Source organism: Lolium perenne, chromosome 1 (assembly GCF_019359855.2).
Source record: "Lolium perenne isolate Kyuss_39 chromosome 1, Kyuss_2.0, whole genome shotgun sequence".
NCBI lineage: Eukaryota > Viridiplantae > Streptophyta > Magnoliopsida > Poales > Poaceae > Lolium > Lolium perenne.
In genome coordinates, this window is record NC_067244.2 from 44,085,149 (window position 1) to 44,106,188 (window position 21,040).

General features: G+C 42.1%; 1 protein-coding gene across 1 annotated transcript; it reads right to left on the minus strand.

Moving 5' to 3' along the window:
• Positions 1–164: 164 nt before the first annotated feature.
• On the minus strand, positions 165–2,393 carry LOC127348215 (uncharacterized). Its single transcript, XM_051374306.1, has 7 exons — positions 2,051–2,393; positions 1,709–1,775; positions 1,532–1,578; positions 1,063–1,150; positions 702–835; positions 525–623; positions 165–431 (listed from the first exon to the last, which is right to left on the minus strand). The coding sequence occupies exons 1-7, from the start codon at positions 2,270–2,272 to the stop codon at positions 357–359; spliced, it is 732 nt and encodes a 243-aa protein (XP_051230266.1). The 5' UTR covers positions 2,273–2,393; the 3' UTR covers positions 165–356.
• Between the last annotated feature and the right edge of the window lie 18,647 nt (positions 2,394–21,040).

Consider the following 21,040-nt stretch of genomic DNA (forward strand, 5'->3'; position numbering starts at 1 on the left):
ACACCCCAATCCACTGAAAAAACAGGTGTGCCGAACAAGGCCTAAGGAGTAACATGGTGATTCCCTAGATATTAAATAAGTGTTCTTAAATGATGGTTTGCTTTGCTGAAGCAAGGACAATTAACAGTAAACGGAAGGTTGGACATTGCCATTTGCAAGGCATAGAACTGCTACAAGATTGACTATGGCCTTTAGGTGGGTGTATGAACAATGTTTTTATTAATGCCACATGGTGAAAAACATCAAAGCGGAAATGCTGGAGGAAGTGGATACATATTTATCACCAATTTTCATCTGTAGATGAGAATCGTACATATTCTATGCGGGCAGTGACACAACAAAACTATATAGTTATCCTAGTTCTTTTTTGGGTATTCTCTTGCACCAAATATAGTTGATCCAACTCTGACATTTGTGCTGCCCATTTCAATCTGCACAAAAACAGAAAAAAAGTACCACATTATTAGGCACTAGTAATTCAGCTTTCCTGTCTTCTAGTTCTCTTCTTGCACTCTGTTCCTTACCGCTTGCTCAAAATCCGCAGACATGCCCATAGACAGCTCACACTGCTCTTCTGGTATTCCAAGCTCATCGCATACCTCCTTCCGGCAGCTAGCGAGTGCCTAAGTGATCAACAAACATCATACCTTAGCACTATGAAGCAGATTATTCCCAACTAAGTTTGTGTCTCAGATTATAACCTTAAAATTCTCCGGAGTTGAGGAATAATCAAGCATGCCAATTGTCATCAAACCAGAAAATACAAGATTTGGGCAGCTTAACTTGACATGTTTTGCTAATCCCGCACACCCTGAAGGATCCACTCCAAATTTGGCTGCAAAATGGCAATAGAGCTTGAGAACTACAGATATTCACTGTGGCAATGCTAATACAAGAATAATATGATATCACACAACAAAAATTGATCACTTACAAACACTTAACAGTAGCTACAAACAATGTGTTGAGTACAGATGTTGAAAGGTAAGGACCACATGCACTCTACACACTAAGAAATTCATACCATGCAATTGTATTGAAAAAGAGAACTAGAATACCCACATTCTTCTCCACTTGTGTTGACTTGGACCAAGACCTTAAGAGGTTTTCTCCCCAAATCAGCTACCACTCGATCAAGACGATTAGCAATCTGAAAGAAGAAAAATACCTTCAGCCTTGTTACTTATGCAAGTCGAGAATTCGATCTGGCAACAAGACAAACACAGTAACAATGCAAATTTTGTTTCGTAAGGCGTAACTCCTAAGTGACACAATAAAATATCATTATGTGAAATATTATAAAGTACATACATGGTTGTTTTTGGTTGTACGAAGGTTGACCTATGAGAAATAGCAAGTTTGATGAGACTATTGATATAATTTTATCTTCACCAAGCAAGAGGTACGATATGAGAAGGCAGCCAAAATAATGCAGCTACTGAAGACTGATTGCCTTAAAGGTTACTATTTCGTGAAACCGGGAGCAATTGCAGAGTAAACCACAAGGAAAAATATGAAGTTGATCATATACCTTCTCATCATCTACGCTCTCAACCATGCCAAGATTTGGTACACCAGCTGCAGGTTAAGAAGAAAAGAAAAGTTAGCTCAACATAAAAACTTAAGCAACCGGTGGTTTAGATATTTGAGAGTTGAGAGCACTTTTTATATCCAGCAGAATAGCCAAACAAGAAATATGTGCACTGACCTAGGAGGGCTTTGGCTTTGTTGCTTTGCAGGTTCCCAATGAAATGCCACTCAATATCCTCGGGGAGCTGCAAAGAGAAGAACACTTGCTTAGACAACTAAGTGTTTTGAACTGTTACGAAGCACATCCGGTGAAATGCACAAAATTCGGTTGTGTTGCGCGGGATCAAATCAAGAATGAACTGACCTCCACAGCTCAAATGCTAATTATATACATATAGGTTTTGTAGGTACTGGATGAGTTTCATTAGCAACTTGCTTTCAGTCATGTTTCGGTCAGCAGTTTCTTCACACAGCCAGAAAGGGGAGAAAAGTTTCAAGCATCTTTCGTGGGGGCGATAACCTGGGGGGCCTTGTCGATGAGCTCCTGCACGTAGTTCTCGCCGAAGCAGCGGTGGCCGGCGTCGTACACGCCGCGGATGACGCCCACGGGCTTCGTCTTGCTCACCGCCACCACGCGCACGGACTCCGGCGCGCGCCCCGACCGCGCCGCCGCCTGCTGCGCGCGCGACAGCACCGACCGGAGAGCCGCCGCCGCGCCCTCCACCGCCGCCACGGACGCCATCGCAGGCGCCGCTGATCCGCCGCCCTCCTCCGTGGCCGCTGCCGCCGTCGCCGTGGTTGGTGGTAGCCGCCTCCTGTGCGTTAAAGCCGTGCGGGTTGTGTGGTTAATCTATTTTCTGAGGAAATGAGCGCTCGAGGCAGGAAATGTGAAGCAGTGGATCATTTAAACTGAAGTTTGAAGTTAAGAAAATTCGTAATAAAGGAATAATTGTTTGTTTTATTATTCATCAAATTCTAATACAACACTATAAAGGAGTATGTCACAAGTTCATCTAAATTTAGATGCATCTACACACTAGATATATTTACATTTAAATTTAGACAAATCTCCGACCTTTTTATAACTTTCCTAGCTATTTTTTCACAAATGTACAACAACTTTATCAAATACTCGCTTCGTTCATAATTAATCAACGCGGGCTCACGTAGGAGGTAAACAACAGCCCAACAGTGTCCACGTTCATTAATTCGGATGAGAGGTAGTAAAATCAGAACAACACATATATGCACCGCCATTTATTGTTACAGTTCATGGGCGGTGGTCTGGAGTTTTTTCGTGACGAGAGCATCTTTAACCGAAGCCCAAAGCAGCTTTAGAGGTGAAAAGATAGGGCCGCCCTAACTGTCTTAAGCGCCTCGAGCCGGAGCCTAAAAAGATTAAAGGACTAAAATTAGAGAGTGACCCCTAAAACTCGAGACGTCTCTCATATTTCTTCCCCGCCCACCTTGGTGACAAAAAGTTAAGCTCCCGCCAAGCGGCCATCCCTCCCACCCAAATCTCCCATCAGTCATTGCCGGTGCCACCGTTCTCCCCTCCTCCGGCCGGAATGGCACCGGATCTCGTCCCCGAGTCACCGCCCGCGACGCGATCGATGAACAACGCCCGATGGTGTTTGAGGTGGCCGAGATGGTGGTAGCCTCGACAACATAAACATGATATGTTGTGCTTTTGGATCAAACATGATCGAATGGATGTTTTTCGGATAATATTTATGAATCTTTGAACTTTGTGTGTTTGAGATGTTTCAAAAATGGTGTTAAAATATTTTAGTCCTTTAAGATTTTGGGTTCCAATCTGGCGGTCAGCGTTTAGAGGACTAAATTTATTTCCATCTAATTTTGTCCGCCGTTTTGTCCTCTAAATTACAGGGGTTCGGAACTTCGGATAGAGATGCTCCACCGTTGGTGGCAAGCGGTAGTTTTGGGATGCGAGTACGGGGACATCCTTGATCGACGCACCAGCACAACTGAGGCTCCGCTGGCATCGGGCCTCTTCATCGGCTGAAAACCACATAGGCGATGATGCTTTCTCAGTTCTCACACATGGTGGAGTAATTTACTTTTCTTTTGTAATTTGATGATCAGGATTTGGTCTTTCTTATTTGGAATCTTGGCTCCGCGCCATGTCCTGCAGCAGCTACGAAAGTTGAAGCGAACCCTAGGGGATTTGTTGTATTTTCTGTTTTCTGGGGATGGTTTTCTGCCAATAATCTTGGCCATATCTTTTTTGGTTGTATCTCGATGATTTCGTGAGTGCGCATACTACCGTGCTTTGTGGTCAATGAGTATACGTGGTAATCTTTTGTTACTCACTAGTTGAGTGCCCGTGCGTTGCACGAGTCTTCAAATTTTGTTTCACATTAACATGTAAACATAATGCACTTGAAAACCCACGTTTTTTAGCACTGATAAGCTTAATCGTGCTGCGTTTCATATTCAGCCTCATGTCGTGAATACCTCATAACTTTTGAAAATAAATTTTCAAGGTTCATAATCTCCACAGGGGCCTTTAATTGCCTCTCATTTCCATCTAAGCATTGCATGACAGCAAAGAGTTCTAATCGTAGAAACCTTGAGACAAGAATGAACTACATCATGCCTCCTCCTTTTATGATCTTTTTTAAATCTAAATAGTTGAATGCTCATACGTTGCCATACATAAGTAGTATACTGATCATCGTCTTATTTCATGAATGGATTAATTTTTCATCTCATCCCTCCTTTTTTACCCACACGCAACCAGAAGAGAATGTGTTATCTTCCTCATCTACCCCGCTTAACAGTCGAGTGTCCCTACAACATACAAAGCAATATACATAAATTTTGGGAGTTAAAACAAAGGCAAACGATGAATTTTTCATCACATTCAGTTCATGTAGCTACAATTGTACATAACACTTTGAATATTTCCCCCATAGCGAATCATCACTGGAATTCGCTCTGAAAATTAAGAGCAACATTTCCAATCAATAAATGTGCGATAACTGAGCATCTTCCACTAATAAACAAGCCTCAGGAGTCAAGTGGACATCATAAGTGTCAAAATTTAGAACTGATCATAGTATGATATTTCCAAAGCTCAATGATGAACCACACTCTATTTTTCATTATAAAACCCTAGATATCAAATGCATCCATTGCAACACGAAACCCCTCAGCCATCAAGTGCAACATGTGTTCCTTTGCTATCCCCACGGAGCAATACTACCTCATGTGCTCCTTGAGCGGAATTTCCAAATATCTGGTCGTGGAAATATATCATATGAGTTCATTCAATTACATATCTATAAATATTTACCAAGGAGACCAAAAATATAGACCTCAAAAGTTGACTTCCTAAAGCACATGCCATCTTAAATAACGGAAAAGTAATTATTTGGCACAACCATAAGGGAAAGAAGCTTCTTTCCAGTTTGGTTTAGCCAAACACTTAAAATTCTTGTTACTCTAATATTTGTTTGCCATGATAATTGTAGCCTTTGTGTTGTCTTTTGATTTTACAACGACATCAAGATTATTAATATTTAAAAGTCCATAAAAGTATTTATATGTATGTTGCGTACTACTTATTTTACACAAAGCAGCTATCATTATCATTCTGTTACATTCAAGAGATCCAATCTAAAGTTGTGACCATGTAGGGGCCTTATGTATCTTTACCATTGTAGACCACTCTAACATTCAAGAGATCCTATCTAATGTTGTGACCTTGTAGTTACTCAATCTACAAAGAGATACCCATAATTTATAGTTTATTACAGATATGGCACATTACATATTGTAAACAGACTTGTGTTGACAAGGTAGATTTTTTCCATTTAGAAGCTAGAACCTTTTGACTGAAGATAAAACTCTGAAAATAAAACGTACAATTAAAACAAAATGTGTTATCAAGTTTGGCACACTGATTGATAATACGCTTAAGGAGGTTGTGGCAAGAGTGTGTAATTACGTATATTTATTGGTATACCATTCTGCTATAATAAAAGGATTTAAGGTTAAGACAATGTATCCATGAAATAAGCTACAGTAAATTCACATAAGTTAGTTAATCGCTCAAGCCCCATGCCTTGGATCACAAACAAAAAAAGGGGTTGTGCGCAACATATAGTAATATTGAATTGATTTTAGATTTCAAAGGATGATTTAGCAAAGACATATACACCCTATTCAACAATAATTGTTAGTAAAGTTGTTTCCCTTAAAAATTAGCAAGTGGTAAATGTTCAATAATTGAGAATCTACTGATTGTCTAGACTCGCATACATGTGCAGAAGAAATTATTGGTAAACAGTTATTAAACAGAAAATATTGTTAGAACGGTTATAAATGAAATATTGGTATTAGACTGGGCACAAATATATTATAAACCTAGGATATCCAAATTATTTATATCGATGGTAAATTTCATTTATGCTTTATTACCTCTGAAAGAACAATAAACAATTGACTGATACTAATACCTTATCACAAAACAGATCTGATTGGAAAGAGGAAAGTGCTGAAGGAGATATGCCCTAGAGGCAATAATAAAGTGGTTATTATTTATATCTTTATGTTTATGATAAATGTTTATATATCATGCTATAATTGTATTAACCGAAACATTAGTACATGTGTGATATGTAGACAACAAGAAGTCCCTAGTATGCCTCTTAAACTAGCTTGTTGATTAATGGATGATTAGTTTCATAATCATGAACATTGGATGTTATTAATAACAAGGTTATATCATTATATGAATGATGTAATGGACACACCCAATTAAGCGTAGCATAAGATCTCGTCATTAAGTTATTTGCTATAAGCTTTCGATACATAGTTACCTAGTCCTTATGACCATGAGATCATGTAAATCACTTATACCGGAAAGGTACTTTGATTACACCAAACGCCACTGCGTAAATGGGTGGTTATAAAGGTGGGATTAAGTATCCGGAAAGTATGAGTTGAGACATATGGATCAACAGTGGGATTTGTCCATCCCGATGACGGATAGATATACTCTGGGCCCTCTCGGTGGGATGTCGTCTAATGTCTTGCAAGCATATGAATAAGTTCATAAGAGACCACATACCACGGTATTTAGTAAAGAGTACTTGTCAGGAGACGAGGTTGAACAAGGTATAGAGTGATACCGATGATCAAACCTCGGACAAGTAAAATATCGCGTGACAAAGGGAATTGGTATCGTATGTGAATGGTTCATTCGATCACTAAAGTCATCGTTGAATATGTGGGAGCCATTATGGATCTCCAGATCCCGCTATTGGTTATTGGTCGGAGTGAGTACTCAACCATGTCCGCATAGTTCACGAACCGTAGGGTGACACACTTAAAGTTGGATGTTGAAATGGTAGAACTTGAATATGGAATGGAGTTCGAATATTTGTTCGGAGTCCCGGATGAGATCCCGGACATCACGAGGAGTTCCGGAATGGTCCGGAGAATAAGATTCATATATAGGAAGTCATATTCAAAGTTTGGAAATGATCCGGTGCATTTATGGCAGGTTCTAGAAGGTTCTAGAAAAGTCCGGAAGAATGGCACTTTGGAAAGTGGAGTCCCAAAGAGACTCCACTTGCATGACCAGCCAACCCTAAAGGGGAGGAGTCCAAGGTGGACTCCCCTAGGGTGGCCGGCCAGCCCCACCTCAAGGAAAGGTGGGAGTCCCACCTTGAGTAGGACTCCCCCCTTGAGTAGGTTTCCCACTTTTGGGAGGTTTTAGTGTTGGGGTCTTATTCGAAGACTTGGACTAGAACTCTTGGGGCTTCCACCTATATAATGAGGGGCATAGAGAGGGGGCTGACCACTTCAAGCCTCAGCCTTGGCCGCACCCCTTAGAGGGCCGGCGCCCAACCCCCCTCTCTCCCCAAACCCTAGCGGTCTCTCTCATCCACCACATCCCGCACGCTTAAGCGAAGCTCCGCCGGATTTCTCCACCACCACCGACACCACGCCGTCGTGCTGTCGGATTCAAGAGGAGCTACTACTTCCGCTGCCCGCTGGAACGGGGAGGTGGACGTCGTCTTCATCAACAACCGAACGTGTGACCGAGTACGGAGGTGCTGCCCGTTCGTGGCGCCGAAACCGATCGTGATCAAGATCTTCTACGCGCTTTTGCAAGCGGCAAGTGATCGTCTACCGCAGCAACAAGAGCCTCATCTTGTAGGCTTTGGAATCTCTTCAAGGGTGAGACTCGATACCCCCTCGTTGCTACCGTCTTCTAGATTGCATCTTGGCTTGGATTGCGTGTTCGCCGTAGGAAAATTTTTGTTTTCTATGCAACGTTATCCTACAGTGGTATCAGAGCCGTGTCTATGCATAGATGGTTGCACGAGTAGAACACAATGGTTTGTGGGCGTTGATGCTCTTGTTATCTTTAGTTTGAGTACTTTGCATCTTTGTGGCATAGTGGGATGAAGCGGCTCGGACTAACTTTACATGACCGCGTTCATGAGACTTGTTCCTCGTTCGACATGCAACTTGTATTGCATAAGAGGCTTTGCGGGTGTCTGTCTCTCCTACTATAGTGAAGATTCAACTTACTCTTCTATTGACAACACTAGTATCACCGTTGTGGTTCATGTTCGTAGGTAGATTAGATCTTACACGAAAACCCTAAACCACGTAAAATATGCAAACCAAATTAGAGACGTCTAACTTGTTTTTGCAGGGTTTGGTGATGTGATATGGCCATGATATGATGATGAATATGTATGAGATGATCATTATTGTATTGTGGCAACCGGCAGGAGCCTTATGGTTGTCTTTAATTTTCATGTTGAGTAGTATTTCAAAGTAGTTGTAATAGTTGCTACATGAGGTGAACAACCATGAAGACGGCGCCATGAACCTTGACGCTACGCCGACAATGATGGAGATCATGCCCGTTGATGATGGAGATCATGTCCGTGCTTTGGAGATGAAGATCAAAGGCGCAAAGACAAAAGGGCCATATCATATCACATATGAACTGCATGTGATGTTAATCCTTTATGCATCTTATTTTGCTTAGATCGCGACGGTAGCATTATAAGATGATCCCTCACATTAATATCAAGATAATAAAGTGTTCTCCCCTCGTATGCACCGTTGTAACAGTTCGTCGTTTCAAAGCATCTCGTGATGATCGGATGTGATAGATTCAACGATTCACATACAACGGGTGTAAGCCATGTTGCACACGCGGAATACTTGGGTTTGCTTGACGAGCCTAGCATGTACAGACATGGCCTCGGGACAACGGAAACCGAAAGGTTGAACACGAGTCATATGGATGATATGATCAACATGTTGATGTTCACCATTGAAGCTACATCATCTCATGTGATGATCGGTTTTGGTGTAGTGGATTTGGATCGTGTACCACTTAACAACTATGAGGGATGTTGTATTAAGTGGGAGTTCATTAGTAATTAGATTAAAACATGAACTAATTATCATAAACATAGTCTGAGTAGTATTTTGAATTAATTTTGTAGTATTGGCATCCGTTTTTCTACTATGCGCTAGTCTTGTTATTGAGATAGAAATACTGTTAAAATCTGACTAGAAACTTTACGGATTGGTACCGTATTGTTAATGAATCAAGAAATGATTAAGTCCTATTGCAAATTTTTAGTAAACCTCACTTTGTTAATTCAGAGAGCTATGGTTTCAATTTAGTACCTAAAGTTATCTTGTCTCCGTGAAACTTGAAGTTCAAATCTGTTTGAAAAGTAAGGAGCTGAAAATTTAGTTTTCAGAAATAATCAAGGTACGAGATATATGTGATATCTAAGACCTTATTGCAAGATGATAGAATATAAATTTGGTGAGACTACATAAACTCATAAGTTTTATGAGAATGTATGAAGGTTGAAGACGCCAGGCGTCACAATCCTCCAACTATTGGGGCACTAAATATATTCGCATATCCATGAAGTTATCATCCTTAGTATGCACCGTTGCTAAGACTCGTCGTATCGAAGCATCACGTGATGATCGGGTGTTATAGATTCTACGTGTGCTTACAATGGGTGCAAACCAGATTTGCACATGCGAATACTAAGGTTAAACTTTATGAGCCTAGCATGTACAGACATGGTCTCAAAAAGTTGTCATGAATTGATGGATAAAAATATGAGTGAAATTGTTCATCATATTACAAAGTTACTAATAAGTGAAATCTAGAACACTTGTCATATGATGATCAACTTCAAAGTAAGAACCTCAAGGTTATTGGTATTTGACCAACAAACCTAGAAGTTATTGATGTTAAAGTGTTTTTCTGAATAATGAGGAAAGCTAAAAGAGAAACTGCAAAAGATATTTTGGCAAAAAGAAAAGAAAAGACTAGAAAGTCTAGCTCAGGTGTATATAAATGATATACATGTTATGGTTGTATTCCTAGTTAAGTCACACAATGAAATTCTTGGGTATTAGTACCATATTGGTTGGTATGAAGTGTCATACAAAACAACGCAATACAAGAATACAATGGCCTAAGTGACTGACAAGGAATATGATAGAAAAGCACGTCTGGAACAAAATAAAGTGTTATTATGTTCGTCGTTGGCATTCTATCTAGCCCTTAGAATTTATAATAAAGAACTTAATAATTGTTATTTTGCTCTGGTCAAATGAAAACAATGAGTTGTTCAAATTATGACATTACTCCATGTACGATGGATAAGTTATTATAAATCTTAATGGTGAAACACACATACATAAAACTGACGCTAAAATGCCATAAGGCAAATGATTTGAATTCCACTTATTTGTGGAACCGCCATTTAGGTCATGTTAGAAAGGAACGCATGAAGGAACTCCATGCAAATGGATTTTTGGAGTCATTTGATTTTTGAATCGTTTGGCGCTTGCAAATCTTTTCTAAAGAGAATGATTAAAATACCGTTCATAGGCCAAGAGTTGAACGGGCAACAAACTTAGTGAAAAAATACATAATGATGTATGTGGTTCACTAAGCATAGTTGTGTGCGGGAGATTCTTCTACTTCATGAAAACTTTCAAACAATGAATTGAGTATGTATGTGGATATATTCAATAAGGAAAAGTTTGAAACATTTGAATGGATTCAAATAAATTTCAGCATGAAGTGGAAATCATCGTAATAGAAAAGACAAATATCTATGATTGGATCATGGTGGAAATATTTGAATTACGAGTTTTAGCGAACATCTAAGAGAGTTATGAAATTGTTCTACAACTCACGTTTCTTGGAGTATCATAGTGATGAAGAAGTATCCAAGAGATGTATCCAATACTTGTTGGGTCAATGATGAGATAAAATATTGATGTCATTATATTTTTGTGGATTATGCTTAGTGACTACCGCTTTTACACTGAATAGAGCATCATCATGATCCGATGAAATGACACCATACAAGTTATGGCATGGGTATAAACCCTAATAGTCATTTCTTTAAATTTTGGTCTAAGATTTTTCAACCAAAATCGGATGAATGTCTTTGTTGGTTATCCCAGAGATTTAATTGGGAATTCTTCCCACAAGACAAAGACAAAAGTGTTTGTCAATGTTTCTTATTTCCAAGAAATTGTTTCTAGTGAAGTTTTTGAGTGGGAGGACAATATAATTTGATAAGGTTTATGAACCTGAGCACAATGATCAGAGTAGCGCAGCATTGGAATTGGTTTCAGAAGCGGCTACGACGATCATGGCTCCCATGACTACAAAGTGTTTTAGCCATGGAGATCGAAGTACATATTGAACCTTGTAGGTATAGTTTACTTTGTGATCAAATAAAAGATTTGTGGGCAAAGGATTGATTTTGAACAATAATAAACTAACTACAAACAAAGAAGTTATGATGGGCCCTGACTCCGTTAAAATGGCCATGCGCCATGAAATCCAAGATAGATGAATACTTTATGAAAGTAAATGGATCTATGAAATTGATAGACTTGGATGAAATATCCTTGAAGAAAGCTTGACTTGTCGAAAAATTGTTTACGACAAAGTTCAAAGAGTTGAATACGATAAGATTAGATCTTTCGTAGCAATGCTTATAGTCTATGTGGATTATTCTAGTAATCACTACATATTTCTTTTATGAGATATGCTAGTAGGATGGCAAAATACACTACTTAACAGAAGTATGTATACAAGATACAACCAAGAGTTTTGCTGGTCCGTGGAATACTAGATAGGTATACAAGCTTCAATTGAATGAAGTAAGTATCACGGAGTTGGAATCTTCACCAGATGAAATAGTCAAAGAGTTTTCATCAGAGACGATGAAGAGGCTTGCATTTGCAAGAAATTAAGTGGGAGCGCTAAGACACATTTATAATACTTTATGTAGGTGACATATAGTTGGTTATAAATGATGTAATTATATACTTGATTAAAAAGGTTTCATTGAGAATTAACTTCAATGAAAGGATATGGACTGAAACAAATTTAGTGTCAAGATCTATGAAGATAGATTGAAACACATAAATAAGTTTAAGTCAAAGTACATATGATGGATATTGAAGTAGTTCAATATAGAAATATTAAGAAAATGTTCTTGTCATGTGAAGGTTTAACAAGACTTGAGTGTATCTGACACTCAATGAGTAAAAACACATGAGTGATTATAGATCACGAATAATATGTACACAATCAGATATCATGTGCTATAAATTGTTATGAGCATATACCAGAATGATTCATATGATGATAATTGGACGACAGTAAGAATATCCTTGAGTACTTTAGAAGAACTAAGGATATATATATGGGATTTCTATTTTCGTGCCCCTGGTTCGTTAGTTGTACTCAGTTTTCCCCAGCCCCTTAGTTTTTCCTCAGTTTCCCCTCCCTCTAGTTTGAAACCCGTCGCAGACGCTCAGACGGGAGGGTTGCCGTCTGGTCAGAGGCCTTCACCGTTACCGGTGACGGCTAGGGAGCCGCGTTGGTGTTGAATTGACCGTTTCTTTCGAACTGTGTTGACTGTTGACTGGAGGAGCTCACCCAAAGCTTTCCACTCCGCCCGATACTGGAGGAGCTCACACACCGCCCCTCCGCCGCCACGCCGTCCTGCCCTCCTACCTTATGGCGTCGTCCGCCGCCGAGCCGCCCCCGTCCCCACCACCACCACCGGGAGGCGGAGAGGGCTCCGCCTCCACCAGATCTGGATCTACCCCTTTCGTGGAGTTTGTATGTCCATCTGGTGTGCCAAATGTTCGCGTCAACCGCGGAGAAGATTGGGAATCGGAGGGATCTAACGCATGGATTCCATCTGGGTAAGCATCGTCTGCCTATGTGAATTAACAGTAGGCAGTTTTTGAGCGCCAATCGTTGTTGCTCAACTAACTGCGTTGCTTTTCGAATAGGATTGATCCAGCGCTGGCTTTTCGGCTGGTGGCTAGGCTGGATTCTAGCTATACGCGTGATTCTAAACGCTATAAGAATGGGTTTTTCTTCCCTGCGGTGGTTGCAACCACCATCTCGTTGAGGGATTTGAAAGCTAACATCTGCGCTCAGTACAGCTGGAGCTCTTACGACGCAGTTCATTTCGAATATTTCAACACGGAGGGAAGATTTGTTCCACTAATTTCCGACGACGATCTGGGAATTCTTTTTGCTTTGAATGCTTCTTGCCGGTTCGGTAAAATTCGTATCCATGTGGATAGGGGCCGGGCATCATCTCTCTCTGGTGCCGGGCATCATCAGTGGTCGGGCATCATGTCTCTCATCGCTGCCGCCTCTTCTATCAGCAGCCGCGGCGCTCCTTGTAGGTCCACAAAGAGCACCATCTCGTCCCCGGTGCTAGTGGTAGCCAGATCGTTCGTACGGTCATTGTGGAGGACGATGCAGACATTGAGGATCAGCCTCCTCAATATGATGAGGATTAGTTGATTTTTCCTGAATTTTTAGATCGATGCAGTAAGAAGGCAATGGATGATCAATACATGGAAGATATTGCTTTTGGTGCCAGATTTGATGACACTGATGATGAAGAGAAGAATGAGAATGATGACAGCCTCGTTTTAGCCGATTACGAAGGTGAAGACTTGCCTACAATTGAGTGGAACAGGAGAATCCTACTTGTAGAAGGCACCGTGTTTCAAACGATGATGGACTGCCGTAATGCAATTACTACATATCACATTCTCACTAAGAATAATTTTGAGGTTGTTAAAAGTGAGCCAGGTAGGTTCACAATTAAATGCCCATACCCAAGGTGTAGGTTTAGGCTGCATGCATCCACAATGCGCGAAGCAGCTTGTCTGTGTACTACGCCAACCAGTTGTGTATTTAGATCACGGTGTAAAATTTGTTATCTATTACCGACATCCCTTATCATTATGTTTCAGGTAAAGAAGAATAAGGAGATCCATAGGTGTCCACCTCTAGGGGAGAGCCAGTGCTGAAAACAAAGCTAGCGAAGACTAGGTGGTTGGCAGATATAATCCTAGATTGGCTGAGAGAAGATCCTTCACTTGGTCCAACAAAGACTCGTGAAAAAGGTGGTTGAGAAGTATAAAATGGAAGTACCTTACATGAGGATGTTCTATGCAAAGGAAATGGCTCTTGACAAGATCAATGGTCCATGGAATGAAAGCTTTGCTTGCTTTACACTTTCAAAGCTGAAGTGGAGATGGCTAGTCCAGCAAGTGTTGTAGCGATAGACAAGCATACGGTTCCCTACAAATTGAAAAGCGGGAAGGTAATGCACAAGGAATGTTTCAGAAGGGCTTTTGTTTGTTTCAAAGCTTGCCGGAAAGGCTTTTTGGACGGTTGCGTGCCTTATTTGGCCGTGGATGCATCAGCTCTTCATGGCAGGTTTAAAGGACAGCTAGTTGCTGCTACTGCAGCTTGATGGACATAATTGGATGTTCCCTGTTGCTTATGGGGTTTTGGAGGTTGAGTCACAGAAAGTTGGACTTGGTTTCGCAGAATTTGCGCGATCTTATAGGTCATCCACCAGGACTTGTTATCCACACGTACGCTTGCAAAGGTTTGGAGACTGCGGTAGAAGCAAGATTCCCGGAGTGGAGCATAGGGAATGTATGCGACACTTGGCACGTAATTTTACAAAGAAATTCAAGGGTAAAGTTTTTACCGACAACCTATGGCCAGCTTCATACACATGCAGCTCTAGGAAGCATCTCGTTTCATTTGGATGTGTTGTATAAACAAAAACCTGGGGTGAAGGAGTACTTGGATGAACATCATGGTAGGGTGTGGTCAAGAAGCCAATTCAATGAAATTTGCAAGGTAGACTACGTAACAAGTAACCTTGCGGAGAGTTTCAATTCAAAGGTCAAGTCATTGAAAGGGCTTATCCGTGGCAAATATTTGATAAGATTAGGCAGATGATCATGATAAAGATCGATCTGCGTTGAAAGAATTGCATCCACAAATTATTTTGGCCATCTCATGCTCCCATCTTTGATTAAGTCTTTGCATGAGAGGACAAAACAATTGAGGATGCTATGCGTCAGAAAAGGCCTGGCGGCTGAGGTAACCTACACCGACGGTCAAAGCAAAGTGGTGGAGGTATCCAAAGGAGTTTGGTTGATAGGACATGCCATTGTAGGGGATGGCAGATCCGTGGGATACCCCGCATACACGCATTGTTTTTCATGAGTGTTATAGGGGGTGAAGATGGTGAAGTTGATCAAGATGTGTCGTAGTATTTCTCTGTTGCCAAATTTAGGGCTGCATATGCTATGAATGTTCCTACCTTGTTGGGAAAAGACCAATGGATGAAAGTCGATCCAGGCTTCAAACCGTACTCTCCAAGTATTGACTAGACCGGCAGTAGGACGAGGAAGAATAGGATCGTAGCTAGTGCCGAGGGTGGTGCACCGATTCGAAAACGTAAGTGCAAACGTTGTGGAATCCCTGGACACATTGCTAGGATTTGTAAAAATGGAGTTGACCCAGCTTTTGGAATGGAAGATCAGGCGGGAGCAGAAAATGCAGAGGAGAATGAAGCAGCAATTCAACTTGAGATTGAAGCAACAATTCAACATGAGGTGATTGAAGCAGCAAATGCAGAGGAGATTGAAGCAGCAGTTCAACATGAGGAGATTGAAGCGCAAATGCAGAGGAGATTGAAGCAGCAATTGAACATGAGGAGATTGAACCGATGGATCGAGAGCAAGAGGGAACAGGATGGATGTAGAATGGCTTCAACCGATGAGTCTAGAGGAGAGGGAATGTGATAGTCGAGAATGCCTCGAAAGTAGTAAGGCCATGATAGATGCTAACTTCGAAGAGTACATGGCAGAAGAAAAAGCACAAGCTTTGCAGAAGAAGAAGAACAAGAAAGAGGGCAAAAGGAAGGTAGACACCGGTAATATCCCCGGTAGGGTTACCCGGAGTAAGGTGGTGGCCCCACGAGTCACACCAGGAGCAAGAGAAAGATTTTATTCTCGAACAACTAATTTGAATTTGTATGAACAATTTGTATTGTGGTTCCCTTTGTATTGGGGATCCCTTTGTGTTGAACAATTTGTATTGGGGATGCCTTTGTGTTGAACAATTTGTATTGGGGATGCCTTTGTGTTGAACAATTTGAATTTGTATGAACAATTTGTATTGTGGTTCCCTTTGTATTGGGGATCCCTTTGTGTTGAACAATTTGAATTTGTATGAACAATTTGTATGCCACATTTAAGCCACATTTATCATTTTAGGGTTTTAGGGTTTTAGGGTTTTAGGGTTTTAGGGTTCAATTCAAAATAATTCAAAACATGGTGGAACCTTCCCATGGAGCCTTGTTATGTTACCTACAACCTAGAGAAATAATAATGGAAAAGGAAATATAGAGATACTAGATATGCCAAAAGCTTCAAAACCACTTCCTAGTCCATGAGCTACTAGATATGAAGATGCAGGGCTTTCTGCTCAATACACCTCCCAAATACCCACTATGCTTACAAACTTTGTCCAAATGAGTCCAAATTCGTCACACTTGTGTATCTTTGAGTTGCAAACAATATCTAGTCGGCCAAAATGTAATATATTGTTCAAATAACACAATTTTACAATTTTTATGCCAAAAGCTTCAATTTCCTTAGTCCGTTTATTATTTGGGTGCCCCTGTTTTACTTAGTATTACTCAGTTTCCCCTCCGGCCCACTTGTTTTACTCACCATACTCAGTTTTGCCCTTCCGATAAACATTTCCTCACTTTTCCCCCTCTTAGTTCTACTCAGTTTTCCTAACTTGTACTCACCGGCTGATCTCTCGATTGGTCGAGATGTATGTCACACGGATCTTGGTTAGTTGAAAGCTCAACGAACGCTTGCACCGTTCGATCATTTATGATCGGACGGCCTGTATCTCTCTCTCTACCACGATGGACGCATACGGAGACAAGAGCAGAGCACATACCTACCAACCCTGGCAGTCGCATATTCCAGTCGCATCCTCCTCTCTCGTATTTCCTCTCTTACTACGGCGGTCGCGGCGGCGCGGATCTAACCGTGCGTGCGGCGGCGTGCGGCGGCGCAGATCTAACCGTGCGTGCGGCGGCGCGGATCTAACCGTGCGTGCGGCGGCGCGGATCTAACCGTGCGTGCGGCGGCGTGCGGCGGCGCGGATCTAACCGTGCGTGCGTCGGCGTGCGGCGGAGCGGATCTAACCGTGCGTGCGGCGGCGTGCATCTAACCGTGCGTGCGCCGTGGATCTAAGAGTGCCGGTGAGGATCTAACCGTCAGAAATAGTTGAAATGTCTCTCTCTCGTCTCACTTTCGATTCTATTCTCAGATCCGTTGAATGATGAAGAACACCAAGACGGCGGCCGTGCCGGCTGCTGGTCATCGATGCCACGAACATTGAAGCCATCGCCTACAACATCGCTTCGACGGCGCAGACCCAGCCTTCAATGTCGGAGCTCGTTGATGTCTCACTTCCGTGCCGAGAGTGCGACCGATGCCAAGACGATTGAAGCCATCGTCTACAACCGCGCTGCAAAGCCGCCGATCCAGCCCTCCGCAGATCCGTCGCTGATGAAGAACACCAAGACAGCGGCAGTTCCGACAATGGTCATCGATGCCACGAACATTGAAGCCATCGCCGATAACATCGCTTCAACGTTTGATGGCGCAGATGACCACCCCTCACCGCCTGTCGTCCCGGCCTTTCTTGCCCATCGCTGCGCGACCGTGTTCGACGCCGCAAATTGGGATAAATTATTATAAATTCGAACTACTACCTCCGTCTCAAAAAAAGCTTCTTCACGTTCTTGATGTGTCCATGTACATCCGTATGTATGATTTGAATTCTATCCCAACTTGATTGGGAAGATATTGATATGTATTTGATCCGGAGGCTGGTACATGCTTTCACTTTTGGGATCCCTTGCTAAAATTATCGTGCACATTACTTAGCACAAGTAGGAAATTGTACACCGAAATACAAAGGTGCTTAGAGCCACAACAAAATACAAAGTGGTTAGAGCCATCTACCGAATAACAATTCTATACTAAATCGTCTACCGTAACCACATAATCGCTAGGACAGGGATGACACCTAATAAACCGCACAGATGAATCTACTTTTCTCCTCTCCCATCACTTTTAGTTCATGTTCTAGATTTTCTACCACTTGATCAAATACGGCAAGATCTGTCTCAACTCTCAACTTCTCCTTGCGAATAAGCTCTGAATTCTTCTTTTCTTCATCCACAATACGCTTCAGCTCGAATATCATCAGGTTTTTACGGGCCAATTCATCACCTAAATTGGCCACCTTCTCCTCCAAATCCATCCTCCGGCTACACCACCGGGTTGATTCATCTTGGTATGCAATGTACCATGGATCATCGGCTTGCCCGGCTAATCGTAACAATAATGGAAAAAGAACAACCGAAATCACCCCAACAGGCCATGGCGGAACTTCAAATTCAACGGTAGTACAGAGAGCTGAAGCTATATACCAGCACTTCCGACGAGGTAGGAGAAGTAGAACGTGGCCACGACATGATCGAATCCCCACCCTCGCCGGTGTACCCGCTACGACGAGACATTGAGGACTATTTCGTACTGCAAACTCCAATAAATTACGGGAACCGAATCGATTAGGGGCGGGGGAGGCAGAAGCGGAGGTCTACCAATTGGTGCGCGGAACAAATCCCGGTCGTCGTGGGCGGCGGATCCGCTTGCGGCGGACTTTCCCGCGGTGGGTACAATGCGTGCGGACGAAACAAGTGCTGGAGCCGTGGTTGACGTGCAACGCCGCAGCTCGTCCGACGCCGCCGGGGACAGAGCCGGCGGGCGCGACGAGGCGCCGGCGCGCCGCCGGCGATGGCTGCTCCGTCCGACGGTGGGGAACGAGCTGCCAGCGGTTCTCCGGTCTAGCTTAAGAATAATTAATTAGCGAACTTGTTGCTTCTCTCTATGATATTCTCTAAAGACATATATCAGAACGGCAAGATATGATTTTTTCTCTCTAAATAAATAGACGACCCCACTGGTCATTGGCTGCGGAGGCCCCACAGAGCGGCAATATATGAGTTTCCCTAAATAAATAGACGACCCCACTGGTCATTGGCTGCGGCAGCCCCACAGAGCGGCAATATATGTCTTTTCCTGAAAAATAGACTACCCCACTGGTCATTGGCTGCGGAGGCCCCACAGAGCGGCAATATATGAGTTTCTCTAAATAAATAGACGACCCCACTGGTCATTGGCTGCGGCAGCCCCACAGAGCGGCAATATATGTCTTTTCCTGAAAAATAGACGACCCCACTGGTCATTGGCTGCGGAGGCCCCACAGATCGGCAATATATGAGTTTCCCTAAATAAATAGACGACCCCACTGGTCATTGGCTGCGGCAGCCCCACAGAGCGGCAATATATGTCTTTTACTGAAAAATATACGACCCCACTGGTCATTGGCTGCGGCAGCCCTATAGAGCGGCCCCATTTGTCATTGGCAGCACCGCGTATAAAATCATGAAATAAAACGGCCCACACGTCAGCGATAGATGGATGGCTGCTCCGACGTGTCTCCTGACCCTACCCGTCAAAGCACGAGACGGTCAGGGAGGAGCTGCCTCGTGCGGCCCCACCCGGTCAGACTAACGGTCAAGGCCTCTGACCTGACGGCTACCGGCCGTTCCAGCACTTGTGCGTGTTTCAAACTAGAGGAGGGGAAAACTGAGGAAAAACTAAGGGACTGGGGAAAACTGAGTACAACTAACGAACCAGGGGCACGAAACTAGAAATCCCTATATATATATATTTGTATGAAGAAATGACAAAACAAATCGCTGTAAGGTGTTACACCGATATTGGTTTTGTCACATATAAAATATAATTTCAATCTCAAATTAGACTAAGTGTTGTTTAAAAGGTAGCACAATGAGCTAGAAGTTGTCTATGCTAGATTTAGAAGAGTTCTAAATATTGTGACGGATTCTACAAAAGAAGGCAGAGTATGTCATTATTTTGACAATGACAAAGGATGTTAAGTCAAGAGGTTCTTTGAGAACTTGGTGTAGTTCCGACAGAGTCAGAACTTTGAAGCTATATTGTATATGACAATATTAGTGACTTATTTCAGACCGCGGAATTAAGGTTCCACCATAAGATCAAACATATTTAATGCCAACTCATTTGGAAATGAGTGATGCGTTGAGACGCAAATGAATTACAAAATACATACGTTTCTGAGCGTGTCAGATCCGTTGACTAAAAACCTCTCCCGTGAGCAATACATGATAAAGCACCATAAGGCCAAGGTGTTATATCTTTACAAATGTAAACTAGATTATTGACTCTAGTGCAAGTGGGAGACTGAAGGAGATATGCCCTAGAGGCAATAATAAAGTGGTTATTATTTATATCTTTATGTTTATGATAAATGTTTATATATCATGCTATAATTGTATTAACCGAAACATTAGTACATGTGTGATATGTAGACAACAAGAAGTCCCTAGTATGCCTCTTAAACTAGCTTGTTGATTAATGGATGATTAGTTTCATAATCATGAACATTGGATGTTATTAATAACAAGGTTATATCATTATATGAATGATGTAATGGACACACCCAATTAAGCGTAGCATAAGATCTCGTCATTAAGTTATTTGCTATAAGCTTTCGATACATAGTTACCTAGTCCTTATGACCATGAGATCATGTAAATCACTTATACCGGAAAGGTACTTTGATTACACCAAACGCCACTGCGTAAATGGGTGGTTATAAAGGTGGGATTAAGTATCCGGAAAGTATGAGTTGAGACATATGGATCAACAGTGGGATTTGTCCATCCCGATGACGGATAGATATACTCTGGGCCCTCTCGGTGGGATGTCGTCTAATGTCTTGCAAGCATATGAATAAGTTCATAAGAGACCACATACCACGGTACGAGTAAAGAGTACTTGTCAGGAGACGAGGTTGAACAAGGTATAGAGTGATACCAATGATCAAACCTCGGACAAGTAAAATATCGCGTGACAAAGGGAATTGGTATCGTATGTGAATGGTTCATTCGATCACTAAAGTCAT